Source organism: Rhagoletis zephyria, unplaced genomic scaffold, assembly GCF_001687245.7.
Source record: "Rhagoletis zephyria isolate East Lansing unplaced genomic scaffold, Rhagoletis_zephyria_1.1 Rzeph_scaffold_04153, whole genome shotgun sequence".
Lineage (NCBI taxonomy): Eukaryota > Metazoa > Arthropoda > Insecta > Diptera > Tephritidae > Rhagoletis > Rhagoletis zephyria.
The window spans coordinates 43,170-53,808 of record NW_016161236.1 but is presented as its reverse complement, the minus strand read 5'-3'; the positions used below and the strand labels follow the sequence as shown (position 1 = coordinate 53,808).

At 37.8% G+C, this 10,639-nt stretch overlaps 2 protein-coding genes across 3 annotated transcripts in view; one reads left to right on the top strand and one right to left on the bottom strand.

Moving 5' to 3' along the window:
* Positions 1-271: 271 nt before the first annotated feature.
* On the top strand, positions 272-3,051 carry Exo70 (exocyst complex component 7). Its single transcript, XM_017625648.1, has 8 exons — positions 272-485; positions 548-1,062; positions 1,128-1,189; positions 1,252-1,711; positions 1,782-2,079; positions 2,134-2,453; positions 2,511-2,644; positions 2,719-3,051. Exons 1-8 carry the CDS (start codon positions 272-274, stop codon positions 2,819-2,821), a joined length of 2,106 nt encoding a protein of 701 aa, XP_017481137.1. The 3' UTR covers positions 2,822-3,051.
* Positions 3,027-10,639, bottom strand: part of LOC108370330 (agrin) — a 25,288-nt gene continuing 17,675 nt past the window's right edge. For both annotated transcript variants that reach the window (XM_017625651.1, XM_017625650.1), the window contains exons 4-7: positions 8,563-8,975; positions 7,832-8,466; positions 7,521-7,718; positions 3,027-3,698 (exon numbers count right to left, since the gene is read on the bottom strand). In XM_017625651.1, the coding sequence (XP_017481140.1) occupies positions 3,155-3,698; positions 7,521-7,718; positions 7,832-8,466; positions 8,563-8,975 (1,790 nt within the window). In that variant the 3' untranslated portion in view covers positions 3,027-3,154. The remainder of the gene's footprint in view (positions 3,699-7,520; positions 7,719-7,831; positions 8,467-8,562; positions 8,976-10,639) is intronic.

The window sequence follows — 10,639 nt, the reverse complement described above, 5'->3', positions numbered from 1 at the left end:
TTTTAAAATAATTATATTTTATAAACTACGTGACCGATTAAAAAAGTAATGATATCAAAATAAAGGCAATTAATCCATCTTTAAGTTCATATATAAAATGCGTTTGCTTGCATGATTCAATAATACAATAATGTATTATTGAATCATGAGCTGAACGGTTGGTTATCTTGATGTGTTCCCCTTTTAGGTCACAACAGCAACACTGATTGGAGGTTTCATTTATTTTAAGAAAAGCGAATCAAAACAGAAACCTTCACCAAAACATCCAATAATGAATAATTTGGATAGTTGTGGCCAAGCATCCTCCAAATTGGAGAAAGAAACATCCAATTTAGCCTTGTTAAAAGATAGAGTAGAGAAATATCATGATTTGTCGACGCAAATGTCAAGTATTTTAACTGTTTTCGAGCAACGCCTCGGAAAATTGGAGCAGACAATACTGCCAGTATATAAGGAGACAGAGCAGCTTCAAAAACGACAACAGAGTAAGATAACACAGCCCAAATTTTAAACTGGTTTTAGGAAAATAAACTTAATATTCATATAGATTTGGAAGCAACTTTAGTGTGTCTTGAAACAGTACTTGCCCACTATGATATTTCCCAGGAAGTGTGCAATCTTATTCACCAAGGGCCGATAGAAGGAAACGTTAATGGTTTTCTTGAAGCTTTGGGCAAATTGCGCGCTGCAATGGACTACTTCCTGCACCATAACTCTCAAAGCGTTGAATTGGAAAATGTGACCAGTCTTTTCAATACTGGCTGTGAAGGCTTAAACCAACATTTTCGTTTGTTACTGAAGAAACATAGCTCGCCACTTAAACCGGTTGAACTCTTAGATCTTATTTATATTGAAGATGACTCCAGCGATGAGTATACCTCCTTCCGCCAATTGTCGCAAAACACGCGAGAGGAGCTAGGTACCATTGCCCATTGGCTGGAACAAAACTTGCGGCGCGAATATGCAGTAATTTATGCCACAGAAAGAGGAGAGGTGGTACTGCGTTCACTCCAAAATTTAAAGGATCATCAAAAAAGCAGCAGTTGGGGAAATGAGGCTTTGGTGTGTAGTACATATCTTACTTACACGCTGCATTGTAATTATGAAATTTAATATTACTTTCCCAGAAACCACGTCACAGTGGACGACCTGAAGTAAAGAAGAATACGTCAGCCCGGTTGCAACAAATGTTAGAAATACATACATATTTACCTTCCCATTCTAAGATAATAACTTAATTCCTTTTTGCAGTTTTGAGCGAAAAGCAAATAAATTATACTTGCGCGCAACTCAGACACTTGAACAATCAACTGGAATATCCATAAAAAAGGCTTCGTCGCAATCTGAACACTTGTCTGCTGAGGAGTTCATGGACGGTGATCAAGAACTTGACAAGTACCTTGTGATGCTCTTGGGCTTACAGCGACTACTTAATTGGGAGCGCTCTTTAATGACAGAGATCGTGCCTGCATCCAAACACGGAGATGTTTTTTCAAAGTTAGCTTACAACTCTATTGAACTGGTAGTTAAAGATGCAGAAGCAATTACAAACCGCATTATGCGTTGCATATCGCGAAAAGAGTGGACATCAGCTTTAGGAATATTTTCGGCACTCAAACGTGTAATCTTGCTTCAACCAGACATTGAACGTACCTATGACCCACAACAGCGAGAGCAACTTACAAAGGTGCTTAATAAGCTTCAAGCAACGGTAGGATGATCGCATATTTTTCTTCGTTGGTACCTATTTATATTAATGCTTAAATAATTAATGATTCAAGGGCGCTAAAGCACTAGAACATTTCCTGGATGTGGTGAAAGGTGAATCAGGAACTAACATAGTTGGCATGAGTTCAAGTACACTTGGTTATGGCTATGTTAATGTTCCGAAAGATGCTACGGTGCACGAACTGACCTCCAACACAATCTGGTTTATAGAACATTTATATGACCATTATGATGTGATTGGCTCTATCTTGCAACAAGATGTGCTTTACAGTACGCAATTGGATACAATACTCATGAAAAAAGCACTCCCTGGCGAAGAGCGTAATAAAGCATTGCTAGCAGTTTATATCAGTAAGTTAAAATCAAGTTCTAATAATTGTTGCTATTTAATAAATTTTTTAATAGAAAAAGCTTTAGCGGAGCTTAATCTTTCGATAATGAACAAATGTGAGCAGTACAACGACCAAGCTACAAAACATCTCTTTCGTTTAAACAATATTCATTATATACTAAAATCTCTACAACAGTCAAATCTAATTGATTTGGTAACACTAGCAGAGCCAGAATGTGAGCAATGCTATTTAGATATGATTCGAGAACTAAAATTCTCTTACCAAAAGACTTGGTCTAAAATGCTTGTAAGCATAGGAGTAGATGAGTTGCCGCGGCCTTCACATGGCAAGGTCAAAGATAAAGATCGCAGCATATTGAAGGAGCGATTTTCAGTAAGAAGTATTTTTAAATCTGTCGTTTTTCTTTACAATAATCCATCTCCTCCACAGACGTTCAACAAGGATTTCGAAGAGGCTTGTAAAGTTCAACGTGGTATTTCCATTCCAGACGTGATTTTGAGGGAAGGTATCAAACGTGACAATGTGGAGCACATACTTCCGAAATACAATAGATTTTATGAAATGTAAGCATACTTACGCTTGATATGATTATTATACATATTTCATTATATTAATACGTACTTCTTCGTGCATTTAGGTATGCATCGGTGCAGTTCAGCAAAAATCCAGATAAATATGTAAAATATCGGCCGCATGAAATAAACCAAATGCTAAGCAAACTTTTTGATGATTCAGCTTAAGTTAAAGTTAGTAACTCCATTATTAGTGAACATGAGTTACGAACTTGTTCATATATAGTTTATTTTTATTTTTTGTCAAAAATATGATATAAAAAATCTAACATAAATACAAACACACTTTATACTATATTTTAAACTAAACATGAGTATCACTAAAATAATAAATATTATTCAAAACTGTTTGCAAAACAGTAGAAAGAAACAAATTTAAATAAATATAAATGCATAAACAAAAATCATAAAATATCTCTTTATTTGCAGTCCATGTATTGGTCATGATTTGCAATTGATGTTTACGTTGGACTGACGTCCGCATCCAACGATTAATTCACTTCAGTAAAGATAATTTGTCGAAGGCGCCTCTGGTCGACCACATGCTCCATAGTGACTCACTTTCACTGTGTTATTTGTTCGACAGTTTTCAATGTCCAAAAAGCACTCATTAAGATAGGTCATGTTATCCGTTCCACAGATAGGTTCGAATTCTCTGGGGCAAATTCGCGCACAGCCCTTGAATTGGATACTGCTTAGGCAACGTTTTAAAGGAACAACAAACACATGCTTGCCACAGTTTTCTTTGCGCATGTGGCACTCGGATTTATAAAATTTATTATCAGATCCACAAACGAAATTTGGAGGCTGGGCGTCACAATCCGACTCGCATTCGGCAGTCAGCAAGCAATTCTTCAAGGACACTGGAACGACGCGCATGTGACAAGTGCGTCGTTTGAAGTCACACATTGATGGGAATGTGTTGCCGTCAGAACCACAAACAGGGCCGCTTTCGATGTCGCTTCGTGTACAACGCTCACCACAATCCTTTGCCTGTGCCTTTAGGTCTGTACATGGGCCAATATGAGCCAGATTTACTCCTCGTCTAAAAATATTAAATAAGTAAAGAATATTGATTAAAATTTAATTGATATAAACGCTTTTGTGAAGTAGTTATATAACAAGTTTAGGGTCTTAACGACTCTATGCCCGAACGCCCATAGTCAAACCTTAAAAAGAACTTAATAAAATTCTCTGCTTAACACTATTTTATAATGTTTTAACCCTCTAACTGCTTTTTTAAACTAACTTTCTCATATAAGGTCACAGAGGCCCATGGAAGGAGTTGCAGGGTTAATAGTTTTCAAGAAATAATCGCTCCCTAAATTTTTCTATACATATGTACATACATACATAGGTCTCTGAAGTCAGGAATTGGGTTTGAAATTTATTTATTATTTCTTAATTAATGCATTGTGCATACATTTATAATGGTTCTGCCTCAAAAACCTCCATCGGAAACGGGAAACCAAATCGATAGTGTTGTGAGAAACGGAAGGCTTCCATTGTTTTAGTCGTCCGTATACTCCGAGGCCCAAACATCGACTCGGACCACTATCTTGTTGCAGCCAAGACACGCACCCGCCTATACGCAGACAACAATGAGTGTCCAATAATGCAAAGAAAGCTCAACTTCGAAAAGTTGAAAAAAAAAGAAACAACCTACAGGGCCACGCTGAGGTTGGCGCAACGCGAGCAATGTCTGACCATTATAGCAAATTGAAGAGTGAGAGTGAGACGTTTTTTTCCGCAATAGGAAGAGAGAGGACGAAATACGTGAGTGCGAAGAGCTTGAAATGNCGAGCAATGTCTGACCATTATAGCAAATTGAAGAGTGAGAGTGAGACGTTTTTTTCCGCAATAGGAAGAGAGAGGACGAAATACGTGAGTGCGAAGAGCTTGAAATGCTGTACGAAAGGAAAAACGCTCGAAAATTTTGCCAGAGAGCTAGGCGACTTACGGAAGGTTTCAAGACCAGGTAAGACCAACTGAGGTTCAGGACGGACTTAAAATATGGAGGGAGCACTTGTCCACCCTACTGAATAGTAGCAGCACTGGAAGTTGTGGAGAAGACGAACCCGAGCCCCAAGTCGATGATGACGGAGTCGATGTTCCACCACCAGACTATGACAAGCTGTTCAAGTACGGCGGAGAGGAGCTGATAAGGTGCATGCATCAATTTTTATGCATGCCCTGCGACCATACGCGAAAATTACCGCGGTATCACCAACTCCGTCAGAATTGGGAAGGACCTCTCCGAGCCGTTTGATACCAAACGATGTTTCTGACAAGGTGACGCTCTTTCGTCTGGTTTCTTTACTATTTTTTCGACAAGATATGTTATAAGAGCCGCAGAACTGAACTGCTTAGGCACGATACTCTATAAGAACGTAGAATTGTACGAGGGCTACGTCTGTTTTGCCTTCTTGGAATTAGATAGAGATGCAAAGCGTGTGGGTATGGCGCTAAACGAGGACAAAACGAAGTATCTACTGGCATCAGACAAACAGACAGAACATAAGCGTCTCGAAACCTACGTCACTTAAGAGGCGGATGCATTGAAATTTCTTCCTTCTTCATGACATATTTTTCCTATGCAAATTTTTCCTTTTAAATAATTTTTAATAAATGTAATAATTTTTAGAACCAAAACTCATAATTCAAGTGCCTTGTGAAGCGAAAAAACTAAATTAAAGCCAAGCATGGCAATAATGGTATGTTCGGAATTAATGTTGAAGTTAAGTTAAAAGTTCAGAATTTTTCTCAGCAGCTCTGAATTGAGAGAGAAACATAACAACAACCACCTGGAAGAAAAGTTGAAGTATGTATAGCTGCGAGTAAAGTAAAAGCAGAGTTCAGAATTCTGTTGTTGGCATCTTATGTTCATTTATTTATTTTTAATTGTTTTAATATGAAAGATAGTTCCGTTCATATCGGAAACCACATAAATAAAAGTTTGAAGATTACACAAAGTTCGCCGAAATTAATCAAATTGCAAAAAAAAAAGCATACAATTTCGTACTTTTTATTCAGAACATGAACAAAATCCACACCCCCAACAAACAAAAATCTCACAACTAAGGGTAATTTTTAGCGCCTGAAACTTAAACTTTGTTTTGCCAGAATTTAATGGGCTACAAAACTGCATATTCGAAAATTTAAATTTTTGTGAACTTAGAGTTTACTTTGAAACTTTTTTTATGTGGTTTTTGTTATGAATCGAACTACATTTTAAATGAAAACTATTAAAAATAAATAAATAAATAAGTTGCAGCAAAATTAGTATTAAGTTCTATTAGAAAACTCAACTATAAAAGCAATTTTCTGAGTTTTGTTTATTTCTTTTGGGACTGTGGTAGCTTACTCCTCACGCAAGCAGCATGTATTACAATTAAAAGAAAAAATCATTATTTGCGGTATCTGGTATTTAGAGATGCCTAAACCGATCGATGAATCGGCCCATGCCGAGGCTAGCGTTTTTAGCGATTGCTTTTATTCTTGTCTTTATCTAGATAGTCTAACCGTTAAGCTTCTGCGTAACACGTTTCCATCGAAAGTATTATATTCTTTCGTGACGATTAGCATTAATGCATTTAGTATATATCTATGCAAATAATTGCATACATAAATACCAAACGATTCAGTAAAATATTTTAAAATTAGCATTAATTAAGTACACATCGTTCATACTACATAGTGCATACTAGGGATGTTGCGAATGTGGAATTTTAGACATCCGCGGCAGTGTTGCCAGAACTTTTTGGGCCGACCGGCTAGATTGGCAAAAAAAAGCGGCTAAAAACGGCTAACTTTTTTTTACAAACCGGCTAACAAATCGGCTGCCGGCTAGATCGAATTTTCTCCGGCTAGTTGCTATCAAAACCGGCTAAATCTAGCCGGAAAACGGCTAAAATGGCAACGCTGATCCGCGGATGCGAACGCGGAGAACTAAAGATAGGAAGTGGTTTTAACAAACGGCTAATTAAACTTGTAAGAAGAAAGTAGTTATTTGTTTAATCAATAAACTGTGTCAGGATACCACTTTGTGATGAGTTTTCGTACGTTTTAAAATTTTACACTTTTGAATGTAAAGAAAAATTATATCAGCCGTTCGTCGAGCTTGCAAGTTTCTGCAAATTTTCTGTTCGCGTATTGTTTGGATATTTTTTTCTTGTGAGAGAACTGGTTGGTAGCAGACTACAGGCTAGCACTACTTAACTGCCAACTACTTAACTCACCAAAAAAACCACCTCCCCATAAAAGAGAATAAAAAAATATTTAAAAAATAGTTCCTGAAAACCCCCCAATTTTTTAAACATTTTTTTTATAGGGAATTAAACAAGGAATACGATGGTATAATTTCAAATCCCTAATTTACTGGTCTTTACTATGCAAATCATTCTTCACAAAAGTTCAAATGTTAATAGTTAAGCTAGCTTTACAACAATCTTGACCCCCTTATATATAGATATGTTAAGCCCGTTTATTTAGCTTTAAAACGACGCTAAGATGAAGTCTCTACGATGCGCAGAACCCGATATATAACTATTTGAAGTAGTACATGATTAGTCAGAATCGCGAAAAATTGCTAACTTTGACAGATCACATCTCCGAAGAAGAAAAATTAAAAAAAAATTCCTCGAACACGTGTTAGCTTATTTCACGTATAGAACCCATAAAAAAAATTGAAGCGAATCGGAGACATGACATATTTTTTTTTACGAAATCCGTCCGACTTAAAAAAGAATGGCTCTTATGAAGACTGTTACAATAAAAAAACAAAACGAAATTTGAAAGCTTTAAACGCGTCTCCTGAATGATTCCGATATGTATTTGCATTTTTGTAATGCATGGAGACTAGACTTACAAGCATGTTGCATGCGCCAACTCGCACTCATTGTTGTACGTTTTTGAATCACTGCCGCAGAGTTTATCGTTTCGATTGGAAGAAAATATAGACCCAAATAAGTTGTTGAAATCTTTGCAGGGCGGCAGCTGTTTGCATCGGTTTAAACGAGTTTTACACTTGTCCATGCCCATTTTTTGTATAGATTTGCGTTGCGGACTGCAATAAAAAATTCAGAACAATAAAATGAGAAATTTATCAAACTACATATCTACATTAACTTCACAGCATGTCTGATCCGCTTTACGCTGTACCGGCTTACTCCTACTTACCCACAATTGAGCATTTTCAATTCGCAGAGCGATGAATAAATATTACCATCGCTTCCGCATACATACTGCGATGGCGCGTCTGAAGTTGGCGGACATTCGGTGGGACAGTTATCAGCTGCTTTGCTGCCATTACTATTTCGCTCCTGCGACATACAGAACGATAGCGGTACTTCGAAGATATGCTTGCCACAGTTGTAGGCACGCATTTTACATGGACTGGCGTACAACCGCCCATCAGAACCGCAGGTGGGCCGCGCAACGCGCCAGCAAGACTCACGACACATGCGCGTCGATTGGCAATGCTTTCGACTGGTCTTCACGACGCCTTGGCTGCATGTTAGTAATTTCATTTCGCATGTCGAATTATACACGTTGCCGTCCGATGCACAGATCGGCCCATCTTTCGGCGCGCTCTTACAATCTACTGGACAGGATTCGCGTATGGCACTGATGTTGCTGCAGGCGCCCACGTGCGACATGCTAACCGCAGCCATACCCACACGACACGCTTGCACGCGCAACATGCAACGATTTAGGTAAGTGTGGCCATCGGTGCCACAAACTGGATCCTTCTCTGTTGGACAGCGGTGTTTGCATTCAGAGCCCCGCGCCCGTTCACAACCATCTTTAACGGCCTGTAATTTTTGACAAAAGTTCATGCATGGGTAATATTTTTATGCCACTACATATACATATATGTATGTATGAGTACACTTCCATATGATACTTACCTTCATTGTATTTGACCCATTTCGGGAGCAAGTTTTTTTCTTCATTTCACACAGATTCGCATAAATTAAACCATCGGAGCTGCAAACCGGTATCGCGCCTACTGTTGTACTTGGCGGGCAAGATCTAGGGCAGGCGTTGGCGCTGCCACGTTGTTGTCGCTGTGCTGCATCCTCCTCTAGACCCACTGCGCTCATAGCGGCATTAATGTACTCCGAATATAGCAAAGCGGATCGACTAAGAATGGGCGATGACGTGTGGGTGTTGACGGCGTTTCCTGCAGAGTTAAATGGCAAATGTTCCTTGCTGTTGCGATAACTGATGATAGGTGAGTCATCTGTGCTTTGTGTGTAATGGATAATTGGCGCTTGTGCCGGCAATTTAATGAACTTAATTGGGGAGTCTGTAGTGGCGCCTGCAAAGGAGGAAAGAGATCGTATGTAGTACGAAAAATGTAGTTACCTTTCAGTAATATATATTTAAGAATATGTATGTACGTTAGGGTGCCGCTTATTTGGACCAGTGTCTATATTGCCTATATTATCCACTAGATATGTGCATACTGAAGCCTTAAAAATTAATTTTTTTACTTACATATATTTTTCTTTACCTTTATAGTTCTCTTATATTTTATTTTAATTATATAATATAAGCAGCGATCGAGACAAAATAGTGTGATCAAAACTAAATGTCGTTCTCGTAGTTTGTTCCCAAGAGCACTTAAAAACCCAAATAGAAATGAGAACAAAACCTTCGGAAATATTTTCACAAGAACAAAAGTGAGAACAAAACTGTCGAAAACGTTCCCAATGGGAATTGTATAAGAACAAAACCCTGTGGAACGTTCCCGAAGAGAATAAGATGCGAACAATACTTTCGGGAACATTTCTAACAGAACAAACTGGGTACAAAAGTCTCCGGGACGTTCTGTTTAAAAACAAAACGGGAACAAAGGTCTAAGGAACTTTCTCTCGAAAAATCATTTGGGAACTAAAGTCTCAGAAACTGTCTGATAGAGAACGGNAATATGTATGTACGTTAGGGTGCCGCTTATTTGGACCAGTGTCTATATTGAATGTATTATCCGCTAGATATGTGCATACTGAAGCCTTAAAAATTAATTTTTTTACTTACATATATTTTTCTTTACCTTTATAGTCCTCTTATATTTTATTTTAATTCATATAATTTGTATCCATGAATATAAGATATATGTATATTACATATAAGCAGGGATCGAGACAAAATAGTGTGATCAAAACTAAATGTCGTTCTCGTAGTTTGTTCCCAAGAGCACTTAAAAAGCCGAATAGAAATGAGAACAAAACCTTCGGAAATATTTTCACAAGAACAAAAGTGAGAAAAAACTGTCGAAAACGTTCTCAATGGGAATTGTATAAGAACAAAACCCTGTGGAACCTTCCCGATGAGAATAAAATGCGAACAATACTTTCGGGAACATTTCTAACAGAACAAACTGGGTAAAAACGTCTCCGGGACGTTCTGTTTAAAAACAAAACGTTAACAAAGGTCTAAGGAACTTTCTCTCGAAAAATCATTTGGGAACTAAAGTCTCAGAAACTTTCTGATAGAGAACGAAACAGGAAGAAATCGTCTCTGAACTATTCCGAAGGATGAAAGTGAAAACAAAATTTTTCTCATAGCGTCTCAGAACGTTTGAAATGTTTGAATATTGAAATTAACCAAATAAGAAAGTCAACGAAAGAGTTAAGACACGAACTTTTATTGCACAGGAAATGAAACATTGCTTCATAAATGGACAGTTAACCCTAATAATAAAGGATCTGGAAGTTGAAATAATCAAGCTTTTCTCTGGCTTAGAATTAACAGTCATGGTTATCACCGACCAATTTTGTATCTCAACACGCAGACGGCCCTCTCATTTTTAACGTTAAGTTCTCAAAATGTTTGTTCTCGGTTTGTTCTCGCGCAAGACGTTCCTCGGACTTCTGTTCTTATTTAATCCTCCTTGAAAACGTTGTCGATACTTTCGTTCTCATTTTGTTCTCAGAACTAAACCACAAGCCGATCGAGTTCTCGGTCCCTGCATTTAAGGCA

Excerpts from the sequence above, each read along its gene's own strand:
- Exo70 (XM_017625648.1), top strand. The coding sequence starts at position 272 with ATGAATAATTTGGATAGTTGTGGCCAAGCATCCTCCAAATTGGAGAAA. Across the intron at positions 1,063-1,127 it reads GTTGGGGAAATGAGGCTTTG|AAACCACGTCACAGTGGACG; the intron begins GTGTGTAGTACA and ends TTACTTTCCCAG. Across the intron at positions 2,080-2,133 it reads ATTGCTAGCAGTTTATATCA|AAAAAGCTTTAGCGGAGCTT; the intron begins GTAAGTTAAAAT and ends ATTTTTTAATAG.